Below are 24,555 nucleotides of genomic sequence, written 5' to 3'. Positions count from 1 at the left end.
GATTGTAGATGGTCAGTGGCTGTTGGGAGGATTGCAATGGGCATGGGAGCGTTCAGTCCACGGTCCACCATTGACACTACTGACTTCCCTGACTTTGCCAGCTACAGCAAAAACTATTGACAGTACCCAGTGGTCTCATCTGGTGTTCCCCACTCCCCTGATTACCTGTGACTGTGTTAACAGTGTAATAACTTTTATGGTTATCATGCAAGGTCTTGCAGACCAATAGGGATTTATTGATGCCATCACTGCTCTCAAGGTTTAGCCACTGAACTGTGAAAGTGGGGGCTTGACAGGCTTGGGGAGGAGACACCTCTTTCCCTATGGACACTGGTGAGTCCAGGAATTGCTGGAATTGTAGTCGCAGCCAGAGGCTTAGGACAACCAGTGCTTCCAGCAGGTCCCCAGCACAGACACCCCACACTAGCATCCACAATACAGGACAGAGTTCTTTATGGGAACTGTGGAAGTAACTGGCCTGTGTGGGCTTGTAGGTGCTGAACTGTTGGCAACTGCCTCTTCTGTAAAACTTGAGCATTGCCAGGTGCTTTACAGAGCACTCTGAGCTAGTGAGAGATCAGTTCCAGTGCTACCCAAGAGTGCTTTTTAGGTGAGAAAGCAGATGGGAGAAACTGGCTTCAAGTGGTGCAAATAAATGTTCTCATTCTTAATGTGCCTGGAAGTAGTTTCCAGGATGAGTTGCTCCATCCATAAACCTTCCCAGGGATTACGGTTTAATCTTCTTAGATACTGTGGAGTAAAATACAACAGCAGTTTCTATACAAGTAACAAGTATGTGGCTTGTTGCTGCTTTCAGACTGCAAATGCGCAACAGAAGATAGAGTGGCTGGTCAGCAAGGCTGTGTTAAGGTTTTCCTCTGATGCATTATAGAAGACCTTAAGCAACTCAAATCTTTCAGCACCTCTTCCACCCAAAGTGCTACAGCTACCACATTAAATAAAATCAGCAAACTGAGTTCACCGTCTTCTTTCCCTCTTTCCCCCCAGGCACAAAGCTTCTTATGCTGTCCTTTTTAAAGTTGTGAGATTATCTGTATCATCAGTTGCTGAAGTGTAATTAACTGATTGGCTACAAAGGGGAGGGACATTGCCAGTGGTGCCCTCCAATGGTTCTAAGAAAATGTAGGGAGATCCAGTATCATGTGACTATTTTTTTCCTCCAAATGCTTTACTTTGATGTATTGAACAAAACAAATGAACATTTTTTAATTTCATGAATGTATTTAATAGAATCTTCCAGTAAACAATCAATGATAGTGATTGGTAAGTGATAAATGGCCATGTATGCTGTGCATCAGCTTCAAAGCACATCAAGTTCACACTAAAACCAAATCTCGTTTTTGCATTAAAAACTTTAATTACTTTCAGAAATTGATTGATAAGGCAGAAATGTTGTGGAGGCAGATCCCTTCTTATTTTTTGGCCAGCTGATCCTGTAACAGTCTTGGATCACCTTGATAAACTCCCAGCGTTACAACAGGTCGGGTTTCTTTTAGCCCAACAATTTCCAGTAAGGTTTTCAATTAAAATGCATAAGGAATTTTCTTGCCTATTAAATGTTTATAAAGTAAATGAAGATGAGAAGTAGTTGGACACAGCAATAATAAATATCAGACTTTACAGAGTTTCATTAAAGTCTACTCAGACTCTAGCCAATAGTGATCAGATAAATACAGAAAGGATGACACTGAAGCAAGTTTAACTCCTAGAGCTAGACTTCTTAGAAACAGCAGGCACAAAATTAGCCCAAAAACATTAAAGCAGTGCTTAGCCTTTTATTCAATACAGGAAAAAGAGGAAAAAAAACCAAACAAACTCTCCTGGGGAATGTTACCATAATCGCTGTCTTTTACAACCAATTAAATGAATCCTGAAAAGTTAGAGCAAGTTTTACTGTAGGTCTTGTTGTTCTCCCATTATTTTCTGTCTGTGTGTATTAGTGTTGGACTTCACAGCTCATTTTCCAGTATCTGATAGAAAAAATAGAGGGAGGAATGGTGTGTTGAAGGACAGTACTTTAAAAATTCTGTTAGGAGGAAATGTATCATTAATACAAAGAACATGCCCTCCTGTGTCAGACTGGCTGTGAAAAACTCTGGAACTAACAGCAAGTCACTGGTTAAGAAAAGGAAGAGTCCCAACAGCAATAGTTGGTAAATAAAACTGCAGGAAAAAGGAATGAGCATAGCTTCTGATGGGGATGGGAACTGAACATTAGCAATACTTCTGTTTACATAGAGGCTGCAGAGTCTTTTGTTCTATGTAGTATAATTTTAGCTCCTTATTTCAGCAGGTTTACATGGCTCCTTTTTTTTTATATATATACAAAACGATTAGTTTTTTTGTATGAGACCAAATGTTTATTAAGTTTTGCTCTTTTATGGTATCAGTTATAGTAATTTGTTGTTAACCACCACACGTTGCTCCACTTCTACAGATTTTTCAAGCAGAGTTCAGATACAAGAGTACTTTTATCTCTGTCAGGGTGTGAGTCAGATCTTTCTGTTCCGTCTCTTAGCTGCTAATCTATGGTCCATCCTACGTTTCCCATGCTCCTCTCTGCCCTTGCATCCTCCTCTCCCACTCAGAGGAGGGATGTGCCAGAGAGGAGGGAGGACCGACCACAGGTTGCGCACTGCCTTCTTCCTCCACCATGCCTCTGGCTGCCTCTCCCCTCACTGGTGCTGTTGCAGCCCTGCGTGAGCCAAAGGCAGTGCCACCAGATGTCCTGCAGCTCTTGCTACCTTCTCCACTGTCACTGCCTGAAGCCATGCCTGCCTGCCACCACCGCATCCTCTTGGACACCTCAGGTGAGTCCAGGCAGACTTGCTGCTGTCTCCTCACCTCTCTTTTAGCACTGGCAGGCCTATGATCTTACCACCACCAAAGGCAAACTCGCTCTTTCACCAGTGAGGTGTTCAGGTGCACAACAGGAAGGTCTACCGAGCCCAAAGTATTTGTTTGCTCAGGGAAAAAAAAGCATTCTTGAACCTCAGCTACTGCTGGCCTCCCAAGAATGCCACAGAAATCCCCCTGACAAAAGCTATGGGAAACTCCAGCCCTACTCTGAAGTATTAGATGACTTAGGGGATCTCCTGACTTGTGACAATTTTGAAACAAAACCATTTTTCTGCAAACATAACCTTCTGAAATAACTTCCCTTCCTTTGTGATGAGACGTCATCAGCTTCATCTGCATTTACGATGTCAAGAATTGGAAAAAGAGATTTGAATGGACTGAAGGGATAAATCTGTACTGTTGTTACACATTTAAAGTTTGGATCTGTGTAGCTGTAGACACCATCAAGTGCTTCTTAAGCATTTTAATATCAAAGTGGTTATTTTCTTCTTATTTGAATGAGACTTGTTAACCTGTAGTTACATACAGTAAGCATCTCTCACCAACACATCATCAGGCAGCAGTACCTCCCTTAGCAGCTCAGAGCTCAGGCACCCGCCTGCAGTCAAGCAATTGAAAGAATGTGGGCTCCAGTCTAGCTCAGTATTTGCATAACATTTTCATTTTAACATCACGTTTCAATTCAAAGACAAGTATTTCTGTAATTAGTTACACCTCTTACAGAAGTGCAAACCAAAATGACAAAATGTCTATTAACAGTATATGATCGAGCAGTGCTACAGAACTTGTGGGTTTTTTTGTTGTGTTTGTTATCTGTTGTTTTTTTTTTTACAAGTACATAAGCTTAGATGAAGCCAAGTGAATTCAATTTGCATGAACAAGGAAAACTATGAATTAAAGGAATATGCACACAACTTTCCAAGCCCTGATGAAAATACAAGCCTAGCTGTAGAATGTGCATTTAACTTTGTTTGCAACCTTTTCCCCCTATTCTGGACCTTGTAATTTAAATCACTGCTAACTGGGCATGACTGTGCAGCACCTGCTCTGCCTCCTGCTGTTGTCATTACACGAATGATTTTTAAAATTCCTTTTGGCTTGTCTTATGCCAAAAGTTTTCATAACAAAAAGTACTGCTCGGCAGTGTCGCCAAAGAACACACTCTCGCATGAACTGCAGTAATACATTTCCTTAATCCAAGTACTGATAACATTGTAACAATATCCAGATCATTGTAGTTCACGTACAATGTCACTGTAGTTCATTAACAGCAATCATTTAAAAAGCATTTTTGATTTGAAGCTGTCTAGAAATATTCCTGTGATTAATGGGGGAGAAGAGACCATGATTTGCGCTGTATTTGTAATGATCATTAGGTACTATTAACTCTTTCTTGGTTTAATGGAGGAGTAGCTCTTGGGGTTTGAGAATTTACTCTGATTCAGAAAGTGTCTGTTTTAGTTGCAACAGAATCCATTTAGTAACTGCGTTACCCACTAAAACTAGGATTATTTTTATATTATTTATAATAATGGGTTAAGCAAGAAAGGCAACCGAGAAGGACGTGGCTGGTTTGTGGAGTTGTGTTGGTTTTGTTGTTGTTTGTTTTTAATGTCATCTACTGGCAGATTCGGCTTTTGCTAGTTCATGCATCAGGTGATAGGACTGTCACACCAACACACCGTCAACTGGAAATCTACATGGACAATTCACCCCAGGAAACAAAGCTGGAAGAAACAAAGGCTGGAAGCCCAACTCCAGCTGTCCCAGTGTTACTGAGCAAACTCCCTGGGATTAAACTGGCCTCAACTATTATTATGCTTACTAATTTCAGGCGACACTTGTGAGGCAGGTTCATAACTTGGTTTCAAACAGGACCCAGTGTCAGCTCACCACCACAACCCTTCTGTGTGGACCTGCCCCTGGCCCCAAAGAGATCCTGCTTGGGCACGGGCTCCCATAGGCCAGGGCTGGCTTTCCATGAAGAAATCCACATTTCAGATGGCTATGAGTAATAGTCACTTCCTGGTCTAAACACAGGCCATTTTTATAAACAAAAGGTGAATACAGGCCCCTTAGGTAGGAAGCATTATTTATTATTGAGTGTTAAATCAAACTGTTGACCCAGTGGGATAACAAATGCTTCAATTTAAGCAAATGCTTAAGTGATTTACAAGAGAGAGAGCGAGCAGTGTCTGATATCTTGCCAGATTCTGCTCATAGTGAAAATTAATGTTTTGCTCTAACTTTTGAGAAAATTCTCTTCCCATTCTGACAACTGCACATAAAACATTAGTTGTTACTCAGTCATGCAGAAGTGGTAGTTATTTCCAACCCTAGGAAAAAATACAGATGATGCACACAGCTGAAGTGCACCTCAGAAAACAAAATCTAGTCAAGCATAATCACAAAAGTGATCCCCTTCATTTTAAAAAAAAAGGGAACAAGGAGGTAAGATTTACTCTTGGGATGATTCTGATTTGAATTAAAGATTCATCAAGTTCAGTAATTAAATGCTTAACAGAAATCTATGAGATGTTGATAAATCGTTTGTTCCATTTGCCATGTGTATAAATATGCTGTGATTTATGGCTCGTTATTTTTTCTGTGATTTCCCCCTTCTTCCCATTCACCCTAACTCTACTTATCCTACCGCAGCAGCCATAGGTTTATTGTGCCTGTAACAATGCCTTGCTATCACTGAAGATATTTATTCAGCTGTTTGTGTGAAGGGTAAGAAACAAAAATATAGAGGGTGTTGAGGGAAATAGGTTAACTCTACTACTGTCATAATATGCTAAAAAACTAATAGTAGTATGAAAAATAGAGCTTCTTGTTTATTAATATCCTGAATTTGACTACCAGCCATGTTTGTAATATGCTTTGAAAACACTCGGGGAAGTTTTTGTTCAAAACGAAACCAGAACCACCCCATCCTAACAGCTTTAAGTAAGAAGCAGAGTCTTAAAAAAAAAGAAGGAAAAAAAACCCCTCAAACCATGGTGATAGTTATTTGAAGGCATGATGAAAATGAGGCAATGTTACAGAATTTGTAGTGGATGGAAAGGAGCGAGGAAGATGATGCAGCTGGTTTATGGCCATCCCACCAGTTGCTAGCTGAAGACCTTGCTGTTGGCCAAGGCCATTCAGCCTGTGTAATGGTTCCTCTGGACCAAATGCCATTGTGATGTCCCCAGTGGTGTTCTGGTTGTCACCTGGTGGGAGCTGCCAGAAACTCATCACATGAGTGAGATCCATGAAAGGCAGGCTCGTAGTTTCAGCTGCTGCCTCTGTCTCCTTGTGCACTGGGTACTTGTTAGTATCCCCTACAGGCCCTGAGGAAGCTTCTTCCAGACTGATTTTGTGGAGAGACTGAGGTTCTGTTAATGGCAGGTCCTCAGGAAGATGCACATTATAACCTTTAACATCCACTTTTATCGGTAGACTTTTGAGGGATCCTGCTGCAAATGAGGTAGAACTAAGGTCGTATTTATTAGGCTGATGCAGGTTCAGGTTGGTAGGAATGGCTGTTGAGCACGGTGTGGTATGGACAGCTGGAAGGTTGTCTGCACAGCCCATCCTTTGCAAGTGAGGAGAAGGGTCAAGAGGAAGGGCAGTTGGTAAGCTTGGCTGGGAATGAAGAATGTATTCCTCTGACTGTGAACTATTCAAAATCCCATTTTGCACAGAGACACTTTCAGGAAAAGGGGACAGTATGCTGGCATCTTGTTTCAGTCTTAGTGGAAAAAGCTGGTCAAGGAGACCCACTGAGTCACCATTCTGCAACCTGCTCTTCAGCAGTTCTTGTGGATGGGTCTTCCTAGTATGGCGAGTCAAGTGGTCTTTCCGCCCAAACCTCTGGGCACAAAACTGGCACAGAAAGTCTTTGCAGCCTGTATGAACTACCATGTGACGCCGCACATCTTTACGAGTATAGAAGTGACGCTCACAGTGGTCACACTTATGTTTCTTTTCTTTTGTATTGCCAGTTGGTCTCCCTGCATGGCTTTTAAGGTGTTCCAACAAAACTTCAGTACCACCAAACTCCTGGGCACATACCCTACAGGTAAGGTCCCCACTGGTGGCTGCATGAAGAGCCAAGTGTCTCTTATAGCCTAGCTTGGTGTTGTACTTCTTGCCACACTCTTCACACTTGAAGGCCATCTTGTTAGGGTCATGAGTCTGAAGGTGATTCTTTAGATGGTCTTTCCTGTGAAAGGTCTTTTCACAGTAGCCACACTGGTGAGACTTCTGTGGAGAATGAATGGCTGAGTGCCTAAGACAAAAAAAAATAGACACCAAAAGTTATCTGCATTTACATTTACTCTAGTACCTTTACTCTGTCAGCTATAAGACTTGAAAAAATTGTCATTCCTGAAGAAAGGCATTTTCACAAGTTCTCAGATTATTAGTAACAGCCTAACTTTTTTGGGGGGAGAAGGAAGGCATTAAAGCACAGAGTAGGTTAAAACTGCTTAACGTAATCTTACTGAGTAGCCGCCGCAATTGCTACTAAGTTTTCTCCAATTCTACCAAACCAGGAATAATAAAAACTGGAACTTTGGGATTAACCGTCACTAGGACACCCCAAATTAAAGGGATGTCCTTGTTTTTTCCTCACACCCCCACCAGAAAAGGAGTGCCTTTAGAGCTGTACCTGAGCAGTTTATATCTGGAAATGAAGGCTTTTGTGCATCCGTACTGTGAACACTTGTAGGGGCGCTCCGCTTTGTGCACGTAAGTGTGGACTCTGCGCTTGTTAATGGAATCGAATATCTTCCCACAGAGTCGGCAAGGGTAACTGGCTGGCTGCTTCACTTCTCTTCCCTTCAAGAGTGAAGACCGGCCATTTCTCCATTTAGGTATAAGCCTCACAAGGGCATCACAAGGGCTTCCTGAGCTGGCACAGCTAAGCTTTGCAGCAGAGGAAATGGTCCCAAAGCACTGAGCAATGCTTTTGCCTAATGCAGCTCCTCTCAGTTTCCCTTTGAGTTTGCTTTTTGCTTTTATGGGTCCCAGTTTATTTGGTGGTCTGATCCTGGTGGTAAGGACTCGGTCTTTATGGATGCACTGGTGAGATTCCAGCAAAGCAAAAGTTGCGAAAGTGCCTCCACAGCTGGAACATATCCAAGGGTCTGCGGGCTCTTTCTGCAATGAGAACAGAAACAGATCTTTCTTATTAGCCATTCTAAGGAAAGGTCATTCTCACTTCTCATCTTCTTCTGGGCTTTGCCAAGACTTGTTGTTGTCCTTGGCGATACTTACTTCAATATACTATCACACAGCTTTTCAACTGGAAATGGTTTCTCTCTAGGAGTCTAAAAACTCAAAGGAAAAAAAATATGGTTGGCTAAATAAGAATTTCCATGTTTTTGTTTAGTGTTTACTGTAATAGTTCCGAGTCCTTTACCTTTTTCTGTGCCTACTGAATTTCAGTCTCTACATTTGTTTCTTTTATAGAATTATTCATAAAAGCAGTTGCAAATTGGACTTTATCATTAGACTGACACAATTTATCTGCTATTGCAACCATACATGAATTAGGTGGGGTTCTCCATGCAAATGTAGTTTAGCCATACAGGATTTCCCTATGTTTTGGGCTGACTCCATGATTTACTAGACAACAACGGGCAATGTCGCCAGGCCAGACTTCCTCGCATTTGGCATCTGACCTCCTTAAATTCAACACCACCTTTGGTTTGTGCATCTCAAGCCTATCCTGATTTTGAGGCATTATTGTTTTTTGCGAAACAGTGCATTATTTGAAAGTACTATTTCTGTGGAAAATGAGTTAAACTGGATTCAGCTGAATTCACTTTAAATATTGACATTCTAAAAATTCCACAGAAAAACAATTACAAAAAAAACCCAGTCACTGACAAAATATACTTCAAATTAATACACGACCATGTACTTTCTTAGGTGTCTCTATGTTTTACATAACCTTCTTATAACCTGTATTTATTTTCCCTTGCTTTTGGGCTATCTTGCTCTGGAGAGCATGGTGAGTCTATGTCCACCCTGTCTGTAATTACAGATTGAGCCCGCCTCTCTTACCCACGTCTGATGCTGTGGCCCTCCTAAACCTTCTTTCTGGGCCTCATACATGAAAGCAGCAATGGGATTACTTCCCTTCTTGTAGCACCTCTGAATTCCTGGTTCATTTGTATTCCCTGTTTAACATTTCCTTCTAGTTTAGGTATCCATCTTCATGGCCACATTTTCAACACATAACGATTTTTCCTATCAGTTTAAGGATTCCTATTGTCATAGGAGGGGAAGGTATTAGAATTAGAAAAGTTACAGCGCAGGAAAGACTGAAATAATCAGTGCATCAGCTGACCATCTGGACAAAGCACAGCAAAGGAGACCTGATGAAAAAAGTCTGAGGCTGGACAGCTTGGTTATCTATAAATGAGTCTTTCCAACACATCCCACTTACTTGTGGCTACATCTAATGGCTCCATTGGATAACAAACACAGGAAGAGTAGCCTTTCTCTGAGTAGCTGTTTGGTTAAAATTGCTCTTGGCTTTGTGGTCTACCTTAGCATTACATGAGTTACATAAACAGAGACAGCATGTAAATAAATCGTAATTTACTATGTCTGGTGTTGGTTTATATGCAGATTATGGGTACTTACTGCTACTGGAGGCAAAGGACAGACATCAGATTCTTCTTTAATGAAGACTGCAGAAACTTCCATAAATTTGGCATAATCGGCAGCATACCATACTTTCAATTCCGTGTGTGGTTCAATTGGCTGTGAATGGAAGAAAATGGCACATGTTTACTTGTGTCAGTTTTCCGACATCAAATAATATGCAAGATTGGAGGGGTGGGAGTGTGGGAATTTTTGTCCTTACCCAAGTTGCATTCTTTGAATCTCTTTAAATTTTTGGTAACTTAGTTTCAATATTTAAGCACTTTTTGAGCATTACTATCCCCTAGGGCTTGTCACTTTCACAGTTTCTAAAGCGGAGATGTGTATGTACAGACTGTGAGGGAGAGTAGCAGGAGCAGTGTCTCAGCCCTCATGACCTTTGCTCAGTGAGATCACACAATCAACTAGGTTGGAAATGTGTTTGTCTGTGATGTCCAGCCATCCAGCAACCTTTCCAAACAATATCCTATGCCTATTCCTTTTTATCTCAAAGTCTACTGGACACAACGCTTAACTACAGGTACAGGCAAAGGAAAAATGCATCATGAATGCACAACAGCTTGGATGCCTTTGGGTTATGTTGCACTCACTGAGCACGGATGCAGTGCTGATCAATATGTGACCTGCAAGTGAAATTTGCATGTATCCATGCACTAGCTCTAATGTGTCAGGCTCACTATGCATGTGCTTTACTGTACCTCTGCCCTCTTTTCACTGAAGCCTTCACACACAGGACTGTGGGAGCCCATAATCTGCAGTCTCTCATTCAGTCATGCCTGCCCAAATCTTTCCTTGCACTGGACTATGACCTCCTCTGACAAATACTTTCAGTCAATAATACAGCAAATAGAAAAAGAGAGGGATGATTACACTCACTGGCTAAAGATCTATTAGTTACTTAAAAGAGAGAATGAACTTTGGGGTCACGATTTATATGACGCTCCAGCTCTGTACCCTATTTTCTCCATCTATAATAAAACCCAACATTGTTGCAACAGCGGTAGAGCCAATCTGCACTGTACTTCTAGTTTTATTTTAACTAAGCTAAACTTGTGCCACTGAAAAGAACAAACTAACATGGAAGGAGAGCAGCTGAGTCTTATTCCACATGACAAATAGGACATTTTAAAATGCACTTATTTTATACCACTGGTGTTGGGTAAGTGTGGTAGGTGAAAGACAACTTAGATTGTGAATGCTGACAAATGACAGGTAATTGCGTGCATAATGTCAAAAACTGCTTTGAACTCCCAAGCACAAGCCTGCTTCCCAACTACAACCACTATGGGTTGGTTGTATGTTTTGATTAATACCTGGCCTAAACAGAAACGGTACGTGCTGAATTTTCTACTCAATAAAAGACAAGAGGCAGGGCCATCTCCAACTAGGAGGCTGATCATCCATTCCACTCCTGCATATAGTCTGTTCAGATGGAGGAAACCAAGCCTGGGGAAGCTCCAGAGTGACAAATGCCTGGAGGTGCCCCAGGACCTTGGCCGGTGACCCCTGAGACTGGTATCCACAAACAGCTATACAGCATGATACTGTCATGACCTTCTGCCTGACACTCCTGGACAAGCAGTGATCTCCCCTGTGGGAAGCTGAGACCTAGTCAGTGTGACTTGGAGGGAGAGCAAGTGCATCAGCGTAAGGTAAAAGCTCTGATCTCAGTAGAACTGAGATTAAATACCAGTATCTGAATCCACAACAAGTTGTCATTTACTGTCACCTGTGACAATAGGAGAAAGTGATGGCAGTGCCCACATGAAACCTTCCTGTGATTAGACCAAGAATTGCAGATTATTTTTACTTCCTCACAATTCTATACTTTAAAAAAGTACTTTTTTCTAGGTACTGCAGTCATTAGTTCAGCAAGTATGCTAATGGTGCTGTTAGCATGCCACTTGCATGTATGCTTCTGTAGCTGCAGTTTCAAGTCACCGAAATCCCATCTCTTTGTGGAACAGTGGGGAGAGAAGCCAATCCTTTTGCTGCCAATTTAACAGACTTTATTCAAAGTATTTTGAGGAAACACCTTCATAACAAACCCTAAGGCAGGCTCATGCTATGACCAGCAGGGTGTGCCTACGTGTAACAAAAGGCTGTCACTTTCACTGACCAGGACAAAATCTGCAGGATGCCCGAAGGACACTGAGACTTAGCAGAAATAAACCACAAGTCATTCTCTATAATACACAGCATAGTTAAGGTTCCAAGACATATTCTTCATCCTAAGATACTCTTCATGTCAGGATGCAACTCTCCATTAATGCCAATGAGGAGAGTTCTGCTTAAGTCAGCAGAGAGCTGGATCAATAGTATATAAATTATACTGGAAACTGCAAGTTACCAGTTCATAACTACAACTCCTTAGAAAAAATTTGTTCATGCTTTCCAAATACAGTATTATTGATCCTATCAGTTCTACAAGTACAGCATGCATTTAAAATCAAACTGAAATCATGAATGGTATGGACTGCACAGCCTAAACAATGTTTCAGATTAGCATATACTGGTTTACATTGATTTTCTTTTTTAAAAAGTAATTAATATGACTCCGAAAGCAACTATGCTTCATACTGTTATAAAGGACTTTGAAGGCGTGAAATGTTATCACTACTAACTTACTTTCACATCATCACTGTGTGGTAAATATTTTTCTCACCATGCAGGTGGAAAACAAAAATGGAGGAACAAAAGTAAATACATTTCTGTGGGATAGCCACAGAGATACACGCCAATCTTGGAAATTAAATTGAAATGGTGGATTTATAACTTATTTTGACCAGTTTTTTTTTTAAATGTTGCTCACAGTGATATACAAGCATCAACTTAAAAATTAGGAAAACAAATGTTCGACATACAGACTTCATTTTCCTAAGGGTATGAAACAGTAAGTTCTGATTAAAACAAACCTTGCCTGAGAAAGTGGCCAAAACAAAACACAAGACTCAATGTTCCACTGTCTTTTAAAAATATAGAGTACTTTGTTCTATCTCCTCAAAGGCACAGTTCAGAATCTCTATCACAGTTGCACATTTCATGGTAACATTGCAGTAAATTCTGCAGTTAAGTTTTCAGAGCTTTAATCAGCACAGAAAATAGCATGTAAAGATTCTACTCAGCACCGGTGCCTGAGCACCTGGTAATGTGCTTGGAATTTGTATCCAAAAATGTAATAAAGGAAAGGAATGTGTTTGTTCTTTCCAGGATGAAGTACTGTTGAATATAACAATGCTAAATAATCTCACTTATATACGTATCTGGAACTGAAGAAGTTCCAACATTCATATTTAAACACTGCCATCACAAATGATATTTCTGTTTCCCTCTGCTTGGTTTATTCACTACCCACAACAGCAAATACACACCACCTTTTACTGGAAAATGCCATATGCTGCTTGCTTTATTACAGATTAAGTGATGTAAAAGGTGGTATATAATAAAGATCTATTTAGCAGAATACAATCAATCTTTCATCTGTAAAAGTGTTAGTCTTTCAGAAACTTTGCTTATAAATTTCCATTTGGATGACGGATGAAGCAATGTGGATTTAAGTACCTTAACAGTTGTGAAGTAGACTTCTCCACAGTGCTGATAAGCCACAAGGGTCTGTTCTTCTTGGTTCCGGGCTAGCCGGACAAACATCATCCAGTTTCCACAGTCTTCATTGGGAGTGTCCAGAAAATACTTCCCCCCATCTTTCAATACCTGAAACAAAGGAAGAGGACAGGAGAAGGAACATAATAAAACAAAGCCCTGTACAGAGGCACATAGTTTTCTTTAAATCAGAATCACAGTTATCAGTTATTAGTGCAAAGGAAAGTGAAGAATGAATACCTGCTGAGCACTCAACTACTAAAGTAACTGTATGCTTTTGTATTTCCAGTTTATATTTCATCGTTTTTGTGTTATATAAAGATAATATTATAAGAACTAAGTGCAGGCAGGTAGAAAGATAAGCTTTATGCCTTAATGTACTTCCTGAGTACTTGATAATCTCAAACTTCAATGCTGTATTCATGCTACATTTTGAGTGGAACAATTGTATAACTTGTGTAATAAGTCCAAAGAGGTAACATACGATATAATGGTATTTTAACAGTCTTCTCTTTTTCCCCTTAACAATGTAAAAGTAAATACAAATGAACAATTGTGTCAGAAAGATCTTTTTTCCTTTACTTCATTCTTTGAGACTCCTTTCCAAGACATTGCATCTCCAAGACAAATGCTCTCACCCTCATATAAGGCCATTGCTTTTCTGCAATATAGTCTTAAACATGGACAGCTGAAGCTGCACAATAGATGTCAGCACAGCACTTATCTGTTCTACCAATCATGTAACTGAGCAATTAATTGCAAAAAAAACCCGCTGTACTTCCATTGCTTGCGGGAACTATTTTATCAAACTTCATCATGTGTCTGATGAAGACATCTGCTTTTGGACAAGTCTGGTCACATACTCAAAATGCTGCTCAGGAGAATCAAGGCAGCCACTGCTGTCATATAGGAAAACTGGACTCTTCTGAAGAAACAGTCCATTCATCAGCCAGAGCTATGCTTACCACGGTAAGCTTTTAAGCAAATGCAGCTGACTGATAGAGGATAGGGTGTGGCTTACAATGCCTTGGTGAAGAGGAAGGAACTGCGTGCTTAGCTCATCCATGCTTGCAGGCTGGTTAGAGAAGTACATTTGCTGCAGAAAGAGAAGCACTAGTTTCTGCTTGTTACAGAAGTACGTTTAATTCCACATAACAATTAAAGTGTCTCATAAAAAGAAGAGATTTATTTATGGAGAAGAACAAATCTTCTCTGGTGTCAACAAGCCATGAAAATTCCACAGAAGGCTAGTGTTACTTTCCTGGAAGACCATTCACGTGACTTCCATGAGCAAATGAAGTTTACAGCAATTACTGAAGTTAATTACTTTTGCTCTCAAATGCAACTACGGAAGTATCTGTATCTATGCCCTCCTCCACAACACACAGTGTTTTCCAGTCCCAAGCCTCTGGAGACAGCCCAAATGAAAACATAAAGCATGTCACAGGACAGCTGCTGCTTGTCCCCCTCTTCTGAGGGGGTGAGAAGACCTGACTCAAAATGCAGTCCTGATAGAGGCTGTGGCTTGACCACAGTTTTGCCGTATGACAGAGAGGGGTGCCCAGGCATGATCCCATGCAGCAAAATGCAAAGATGGGTCTAGAGGATTACAATCAAATATCACTCCCAAGGAATTCATGTGGGAAAGCATGTGCATGTGGATGTGTCTAAGCTAGGTTGGTCCTGAGAGACCATGGTTTGTACTGGATAAAGCGCAAACAACAACGTCACAGTCCAGATGAGACGATCAGTATCTGCACATGCAACAAGGGATGGTACCAGCCCAAATAACAACCTAACTAAACAAACTGAGTTAGTGCATGGTGTGTCAAAGTTTATATATAACCACATCATTAAAAAGTGTTTCCCCATCCCTGCACTGTTCCTGCCTATTAAGCAGGTGTCTTAGCACATATTTCTGTCACTATTGCTAACTCAGTGAATAAGCTTAACCCTCCCAATGGTATGGTGTTAAGCATAAATCCTATTTTTTTTATCTGGGTAGACAGTACTATCCTTGGATACTTTCAGTAGCCATTCTCTGTGAATTATGAAGAGCTGTCAGACTGAGAGACAAATCACTCTGAAAGTGGCAAAACTAGAAAGCAGGAATGCAAACTTCTAGAAAACACAATATAAATTAACATTTTGGTACTTCAGGTTATGCTGTGCTGTCCAATAATGTGATTTGCATTCATACATACAGATCAGGAGTAAAATTAATTCACAAAATCAGACAGCAAACTGAATGGTTAAATGACATGAATATGAACTGGTTAAAATACATGAATATGAACTGTTAAAGAAACATCCACACTTTATAGTAAGTCACTGGGTTTTTACCTGCAGGACTAGCCTGCTGTCATCAGAGCAGGTCAGTTTTGTAGACAGTTGACCAACATAAGGACCAAACTGTGTTCTCTTCTGTATTACTTTCTTTGCAAATACTCCAAGGACTATGAATAAAAAAAAATATAAGTCTAATGTTAACATATAGATAACAAATTATTTCTTGTATATTGACAGTTGTGAAAATGGAGATAAAACACAATAGGGCAGAACACATGGATTCTTCTTCTAGACAAATAACCCAGGTAAGTAATTCTAATGGAAAGAATATAAAAAAGGATTTAAATATGCACAAAGCTTTTTTTAAAATGGGCATTACACTGAATACGAAAGTGCCTAAAATCATGACAGGATATTAAACTGAGTATGCAACATGAATGTGTTGATACTTTTCAATCTAAAAGCTGATGTTATCATAGTGCTCTGTTTGTTGACATAATTAGAGGTTGTTCTCGCCCACTGTGAGTGAAGAGAATTTATAAAACACAACATTAGTTGTGTTAATCATTCTATTTATTCCGCTGCCTAATACCAATGGTGTGACACAGTACACATCATGTCATTCTCCTTCTGAAACGCAATCTAGGAAGGTCTAAGTTTACACAAGATAGCTTTGGAAAATTTGCACACTAAAGATGTTGTTCCCATGTTCAAGTGTGGCCATTCAAATTGCCCTGTCCTCTGAAGGAAACAACAGCCGTTCTAGAATATGAACTGAAGATGGTGCGAAAGGTAAATTAACCCCGTGTTGTTTTGATTTTGCAGGGGGTGGATGAGGGATGCTATTTACCATTTTGTTTCTGACATCTTATCAAACACTCTTTCCTGTTTTGCATGCTTAGGAAAAAGAAAAAAAAAGATAATGTAATAGTGCATGCTATTATTAGACACAAATTCAACATTCATTAAACTTGTATTGACTGACAGAGCTAACTGCTCACAGCTAAATGTCACACCAGGTCTGGCTAATGTCCTACCATCAGTCTTCATCAGTGCACTGAAGTTACTAGAAGTCAGTCATAAAAAAACAGTAGCTGAATGTGAGCTTTAGTTTTGCTCAGCTGAAAATAAAGTAATCTTCATAATGTTAATAGCCAGTGATTATGACTTGAGTTACTCATTAAAAAAGCCAGTGTTAGTCCTTTTGCCTCCTCTTTCTCAAATGTGGGAAAAAGAGCTAAAACACTTACTCTGCTGGTTTCCAGCTCGCAGCTCCAACACTCGTAAAGTGAGGTAATGAGGTAGGGTGAGACGGGCTCGGCTAGGAATAACCCTGTCTTTAGCCCTGATGAGTGGTCCGTGGAGTTTGCATTCTCCTATAAGGCTTTTACCACAATCCTCACACCCTACAAATCCAGAAAAGGTAGCTTGTTAATAAAAATGACATACTGCTCTCCAATATAGCCTTTTCTAATTCTGTCAGCTTGAGAACACATCTGGTATTACCAATGCTTTTCTTCACACCACTTTTCTACCTTAGGTAGAGAAAAGACTATTTGCAATCCAAAACTGAACAAGAATGCTTTGAAAAAACACCTCCAGTTTGTGCATTCTCTTCTGTGCAAATTGGTGGGTCCTGACCTTCAAAGATTTATAAATGTTTATTTGGAAGTGTCGCAAGCCATGCTTTTGAAGACTAGAATGGCAGCAAAGCTGGAGCTTGCAGCACACACACCTATAAATCGAGGTGCATATGTTTATATAGAAATGAGAAGGGTAAATTTGCAAGTAATAATAACAACCAAGGTAATTTACAGAGATACAAGGCGTCCAAGAAAGATCACTGTAACTTTGTGAGCCTTCACATATCATTCTCAATAGAAGACAAGAACCTCATTGTACCATGAAAAATGAGTACGATGAGTCTTACAGTGACAACTCAGTTGACAATCACACAAGGGCAGCCTTCTCATAGACTACGCTGCCTGTAGAAGTAAGCAGAAGGGGCACGCTGCGTCTCCCAGTCATTGGTTTGCAGTAATGACATCTGCAGGCTGAACACACAAACCATCCAGAGAAGTCATTAATGAGAAATACATGTCTGCAAACTGACTTTCCCTCAGCACAGTGAGGTATTTTTGGTTCACTGTAGCTCAAAGTGGTTGCCAGGGAAACTCATACAGAGCAGCAACACAACTGAGCAATGAGACTCTCCAGCAGAAGGTCATCCTGGCACTGGTGTCACACAAGGCGATGAGAAAAAGGGGACTTCTTGCACAAAACCTTTTTATAGACAGTAGAAACCAAGCCAGTGAGCCAACAACACTTCACAACTGAATTAAAAGGAACAGCTGATATTGGTCATCCATGACTACCTCATTTTGGTTTACTTCTGAAAACTCTGCTGAGCAAGCCTATTCAGTAAGCAACAATAAAGAGCAGAGGAGGGAAGCCAGAACAGCCCAGGAGAGTCCAAGGGAGCCATGGGACACAGCAAGAGAGGTGAGCCTTCTCTTTAGCTTGTAGCTTGTAACTTTAGCTTGTAGCTTGTAGCTTTAGCTTGTAGCTTGTAGCTTTAGCTTGTAGCTTGTAGCTTTAGCTTGTAGCTAAAGAGAGGTCAAGAGAAGCGTAAGGGCTCATGCGATACTGCTTAGAGAGACACTGGAGATGGTCTTCAAGAAAGGCCAGTAGCACCACAAATGCCATATTCAGGGTAGCTCAAAAAGGCTTCAGTTTGTAAACACAAGCAGGCACTTAACTAAATTACATGCCTCGAGAACCTAGTCCAAAATCTCCCCAAATAAACCTGAAGTGTTTGTACTGAGTGCTCTGGGCTCTCCATCAACTCTAACTGAGGAGGAAGACTTGCATGTTGGTCTGGCTGCAGGCACTGCAGTATTCCGTAATTTCCAGTTTGGGAACCATGTAATAGTTTTCTTTTGCCATGGCTCCCAGACTGCACACCTGCACTATGAACAGCTGAAATACATGGGTTTTTGCTAGTGCTACAGATAAAGAACATAGCACTCTACAGCCATCACTTACAATGCACAAAAAATAAATGATACAGCTGCAAGGCAGATTCTTCTTGTTACACACTGGTTTATGTACCTGAAAGTCCTTTACAGCGAGACTGCAAGAAAAGAGAAAACTTTATTGGTGATCTAACTTAACTCACTTTTAAATAAATTCCCATCAATCTATGTCTTCTGAAGGCAACAAAATTATGATGGCTTCCTGAGCTTACCTAGAATAATAGCGACTTTGTCTCAAGTCAAACAGCTCCTGCTTGGAGAGTTGTTGTATGCAAACTGCTGAAAAACATTACCAAAAGCAAAATGGAGACAAAGAACCGCTGTTCAAGAGAGGATGTATCTAATCAGAAAGTACACGACCTTATCAATCTGTGCCATGCCTCTGTGATTCATCATTACCAAGCTCCTGAGCAAACCTTCCAGCCACCCTGGGGTGGGAAGCTCACTGAAAGGCTGGAAAGGGAAAGCAGGGAAAAAGGGTCTCCCTTGAAGTGGCCTCCAAATTAGGCACTCAAGCCCCACCAGCTAACCCACCCTGTACCTCCGGAGCCAAGATGTAAGGTCTGAAATGATTCATGAGGTTTAGATGCTTGGGAGGAGCTCCTCCATTAATTAGGGATTGCTTTACATCTAAATGGTGTCGAGCATGCCACTGAGCTTAGCGGCTACAGAGATGACTCTCCAGATGGCACACTCAAACGGCCTCAGGAAGCCATCAGCTAGCACTGAATGAAAAGTGCTGGAAGTGTTTTTTTAAGCAATTTGCTAGTCCAGCTTGGGATTCTGATCTGCATCACTGTGCGGCACCTTGAACTATATCCAGACCTGCCAAAGGCTTGTTCTGGGATCTTCTATGTTTCATTACATGTGATGTGAAGATAACTAGATGATTTAGCTATTTAACAGGCATCCCAAAATTACATTCACTATGCAGCATTTCTATCCCCACACCAGCATGTTAATATCCCTGACTCTGAATTTACTGCACACTAAAAATTGCCAGGTGTAACAGAAGGACAGGATAGTTACCCTAAAGGATAACTTCAAGGACTACCCTGGGGAGTGGGGGTCTTTGTAATTTCTTCCCCCTGAGCTAACAGAAAACTGTCAAGTTCACATTCTTCCTCAGAGGCAACTACAGACCAAGTCACGATCCTATGTATTTGAATGCTAAACTACAGACGGCATTGGTGAAGAAAGTATGCATTATCATAGCTGCACCATGGCACTGGTTTGCAAAGCTCACACAGATTTTATGTCCACTTTTAACTTAGCTGCTTAAGCAAAATGTCATTTTTTCAATAACTGCCTCAGAACACACTCTAACCTGTTTTGACATAATGGAGCATCCAGCTATGGAAACAACACACACTTGGTTGTATTAGCACTAGGAATTAAATACACTTGGTTAGAAAAATCACCTGTGAAGGTTTTTTTCTGCTTTTTGTGGATGCTTTTACAGATTCCTTCCTTCCTTAAATTGCATTTACACAAGCAAAATTAATGGATTCAATATCATGTTTACAGGAATACTTGATAATGTGCAAGCATGAAAGAAAAACTAAAACTGCCCCCATTCCTCTGCTCTGCTGTGATTTAGATAGCAGGCAACAAAAAGAAATAAATGAGATTCACAGGAGTTACAAGCTGTTAAAAAACATACTGTGTCATTTACTATATCTTTAAAGCAGCAGTGATATATTGTCCCCAGAGGGTATTTCTTTGTACTTTCTCCGTCTTTGCAATGAGTCGGAAAAAGTTCCAAAGAATGCTTTTTTATCTATCTGCAGATAAAACTACACAAGTTAGCAGATATTGTAGCTGGTTAAGATTCTTAAATTGCTGAATTCCATCACAGCACTGGGGAGGCACACATACAGAAGAGCCCAGCACAGGTGCAGGTCCAGACTCTGACCAGGTTGCAGGTGTGCAACCACCACTTTATTGCATGGACGAGGTGCTCATGCCCTGCAAACAGGCTAAGAGAAAGGTAAATCTCCTGTACATCCCAGCTTGTTACCCCTGCTCATGCCCTGCTGGACAAGCTAAGAGAAGGATACATGTCCTGTATGTCCCCAGCCTGGTACCCCTGTGCCTGAATGCATCTGCTCCTACTTCTGCCCAGCCACAGGGAGGCATGGCTGGCAGACGTGCTTTTCCCCTGCAGTTTGGGTCAACGGAAAAATTACACCCTGCTGCCTGCAGGATGCACTCCCACCACATGGGCTGACCAAAACAGTCATCAGCATTCCCAGGGACAAGAATGAGCTGTGAGTGTGGCTCACCTGTACCGTTCTCACTATGCTGGCGCTTCACCCCAGTCCAGGTCTAGGTCTCTGTGACAGCTCTCCTTTGCTGCAAACTACAGCTTGCCTCCTCCGCCAGCTCGCTCTGGAGCCAGCCACGCTGCATGGGGACAAGCTCCCGTGGCCAGCAGTAGCCAAGCTGCTCGGGCAGGCTGGACTTGAGTACAGCTAACAAAGTCACGTTTCCAAAACAGCAGCACGGTAAGAGCACAGTGCCACCCCACAGGCACAAGACTAGCGCTGAGGAGAGCTCGTTAGCGTGGGCAAGGAGCCACAGGCTGCAGTTAAACAAAGTCCAGCTGCAGAGATAACAGGAGCTATACATAGCCATACTAGGAACTGCAATCACTGTCATGATAGCTCGAACATACCACCAGCTCCTCGACCAATCCGTGGCAGAACACCACTTTTTAAAACCCAGTGCTAAAAACTAGATGCCTGTCAGGTAGTCCTGCATTTTCTCCAACCTCTACTTTCAAGCAAGACTTACAGCACCTGAACACTTCAGTGGCCAACAAGATGCCTGCAGTACGATTTATGTGCCCTGTGAAGGCAATCATTCCTTTTAAAACATCCACTTCAAGGAAAGATGCTCTGCAAGAAATGACTGTTGGCTGAGCAGCACTCAACATTTGCTGTGCTGTTTTGCAGCACTGGAATTAGATCCCATGCACAGTAGGAACACAGATTGGCGTACACAGCACTTCAAATCCCAGCCTAATTACAATCATAAGATTTGCATAGAAAACAACAGTAATTTATCCCAGAGTAAAACTGTACTGCTCCGTTAGCTTTGTTCAACTTTCATGTAGAGGAATGCTGCAAAAATACCTTGTGGATATTTTATATCTAAAATATATTGCATGTGCACTACACCAGTCTCTGTTCTTTTTACACAAAGATACATGAGGTTTTCCTGCCCTGTGATTTGCTCTGTAGCACTTCTGCTTGAAAACCTTGTTCTACAATATAATTTATTTGGCAAAAATTCAAAGTACTCAATTAGCAAACAGTTAATCCCAAGTTATTTTCCCATTATTGTGGGCCACTGCCACATTTCCTCTGTAAAAAATGTTTATTAAAAGCCTTAAGTGTCCCAAGTTTGATGTGCAAAGTGCATTTACAAAGATGCTGAAGCTCTTAACTGATTAATAATTCATCCTATTCATATTATGGCAAACCAGAACTTGTTATAATTAGCAGACTTCAGAGTAATTGTATTCAAATCTCATTAACTTCTGATATTTTGTCATGCTCAATTTTCTACTCACTGATCTTCACTTTTTAACTGTAATAAATGAACCCTGGTCCAACACAAAAATAAATGAACATCTCCTTTTCATGTCTGTTATCTCATACAACAAAACCTTGTATTAGCAGAGAGTTACAACTGCTCAGCTATGTGTATAAAAAAAGAAAAGATAAATAGATCAGGAAACCACACTCCAGGCTGACTTTGCAGTCATAACTGCTCACGTGAGCAATGAATCGAAACTTGCACTTTCATGTACCACATAGCATATTATTTGGGAAGCATGTATTGTATCTTCCATGCCCAAAATAACACACACACCCCCAAACCAAATAGGGTAAAAAAAAAAAAAAGGGTGTGTGTGTCAAGCTAATTCCCTAAAACTGGGACCCAGCACTGCAGGCAAGCCCAGCCCTTAGGCACCTCGACTCAGATGCTGCTCTGCAGTGACACCTTCCCTCACCTCACCTTCATCCTCCCCTGCCTTAGTTCCCAAGAGGAAAGAAGATTCAGAGGGTACATCCTTGGGTCTTCAGCAGTGGGAGAACCAGCCAAGGTACCCTCTCCTGCCTCATAGCAGTATGATCCTGTCTAGCACAGGGTCTGTTCTTATGGAAGGATGCCTCTGGAAGGGAGGCTCAGCACTTACCTAACTGTAAAGAAATCTAATGCAAAGCACGTATGTATTTTCCTGGCAGACCCCAGTTCCAGTATGCACAATCTTCAGAACTCTAAGACTATTTGTTATACAAACATATAAAAGATAGCAACAATTAGGATTCATTACTAGTCTCTAACATGGAGAAGTTGATGACAGTAGAGCACATCTGTGAACAGTAAGTTTTTTCCCTGGACTATGAAATACTAGAACAGGTATAGCCAGAAGGAATTTAACCAGCTTCCCATAAAAAGTCACCCTCCTGCCAATCCCAATGAGGCTTTCTAATGTGCTCCTTAGTGTCTAGCAAATCTTGGGAACAAAACAGACAAGCCTCAAGGAGCACAGCCAGGCTGTGAAATTCAGCAGTGTGACTGCACACAGCAGCTTCAGTAGGTTCCCACAAGTCTGTGCAGCAGGATACCTGTGATACTCTGATGTATCTTACAAATTTCACAGCTAGGAGGAAAAACAAAGTTACCTTCACTGTTCGAATACCTGAAAAGGCAGGAACTTCTGAGATTTTCCTGCACACTAAAAGAAATAAAAATAAAACAAAACCAAACAACAAACCAAACAGCAAGGAAAGTACGTAGGTGTTTATTCTTGGTAGGTTCATTCATTAGAAATTAATTGAGATCAAAGCACTGACTGCTTAATTGAAAGCTAATTTCAAGAATAATCTTTTTCTGGTTATTCTTGGGACTAAAATGTACGTGTCACATTTCTGGTACATCACATGGGGTTTGGTTGCTATCAGAAGCCATACGCATAATGAACATAGTTCATGTGAAGTCACTTCCCACAGTTTACATGTAATAGCTTCTAATCAGTGTGCACAAAGCAACTTCTCTCATTGCTGAAAGCTGAATACATTTCAAGCAACAAAATTGAAAAATGCAGTTTGATTTTTCAGCATTTTTTTAATTCCTTCTCTCCCTCCACTGGCTTGGCATGAAGTCATACACAATTAGATCCAGAAACCGCAAAGGAGGTTAACAGCAAATTCACAGAAACAACTACTATTTTTTATGAGAAACATCCTCAGTCAGCATAGCCTGATCCTACAAAATGCCCAGCAAAAAAGCTTACTGCGAGCCAAGCCTTTCTGTTTACACTGCTCATCTCTCCCAGCAGCTGGTCGTGGGGCAAGGTTGTAGCTCCTTGCCTGTGCCCCTTCTTGCTTTAGGTCTTCACTAGCACTGTCCAAACTACCTTGTTTTCATTCTGCAGACAGCAAAACTAAAATCCTCCTGTCCACAGAAATACAGCCAGCCACCAACAGTCACATTCAAACTGTTCATAAGCACCCTGTGGATTCTGGACCACGTGTTGCACCTCCTAATCTACATCTCCCACTGCACATGTTTTACCTCCCACAGCAAAAGTAGCTTTAACTGGTCTTCATGCATTTTTTTGTGAGGTTTCTGGCAGGCCAGTTGATTTGTTTAGTGGGTATCTTAATGTTACTGCTGCGATTTAACAAACACCAGAATCTTCCATCTTTGTTCTAGCACAAAAAAAAACAAGCACGTATGTCTTGCTAAATGTATGTATTTATAAATACACACGCAGCCACACACACCATATCAAGTGCATTAATAAAGTCGACAATTTTATTCATGACAGGTCAACACCACAGTTTCAATTCTGATTGTGCAGCAATTGCAATGACTAACACTTCGTATTAACTGAAATATTTCCAACCCTTGTAACATTCCCTTAAAAGGGAACCTTAGACTGGGTCTCTCTTTCAGTGCACTTGGTTGTTACTGGCCACCAAGCCCAGATGTCATGTGGAGGAGACTGGTGGAAGGTTCAGTGACAAAGCCACCTCCTTAGTTACTTGCTCTTCCACTTGGGACACAACTT

General features: G+C 41.0%; 1 protein-coding gene across 5 annotated transcripts in view; it reads right to left on the bottom strand.

Annotated features, from left to right (window-relative positions):
- Positions 1-5,699: 5,699 nt before the first annotated feature.
- The window catches only part of PLAGL1 (PLAG1 like zinc finger 1), a 46,351-nt gene continuing 27,495 nt past the window's right edge, over positions 5,700-24,555 (bottom strand). For 3 of the 5 annotated variants that reach the window (XM_057406863.1, XM_057406871.1, XM_057406898.1), the window contains 6 exons: positions 16,683-16,838; positions 15,487-15,599; positions 13,105-13,254; positions 9,523-9,642; positions 7,538-8,028; positions 5,700-7,156 (listed from right to left, as the gene is read on the bottom strand). In XM_057406863.1, coding sequence (XP_057262846.1) covers positions 5,890-7,156; positions 7,538-8,028; positions 9,523-9,642; positions 13,105-13,254; positions 15,487-15,599; positions 16,683-16,838 — 2,297 coding nt within the window. In that variant the 3' untranslated portion in view covers positions 5,700-5,889. The remainder of the gene's footprint in view (positions 7,157-7,537; positions 8,029-9,522; positions 9,643-13,104; positions 13,255-15,486; positions 15,600-16,682; positions 16,839-24,555) is intronic. The other 2 variants (XM_057406889.1, XM_057406881.1) reach the window with 1 other exon arrangement.

This window comes from Pezoporus wallicus, unplaced genomic scaffold (genome assembly GCF_028554395.1).
Source record: "Pezoporus wallicus isolate ANWC-B61680 ecotype Strahan unplaced genomic scaffold, APGP_CSIRO_Pwel_v1 contig_3817, whole genome shotgun sequence".
Lineage (NCBI taxonomy): Eukaryota > Metazoa > Chordata > Aves > Psittaciformes > Psittacidae > Pezoporus > Pezoporus wallicus.
The sequence above is the reverse complement of the archived record's forward strand: the minus strand, read 5'-3'. Positions and strand labels throughout refer to the sequence as shown.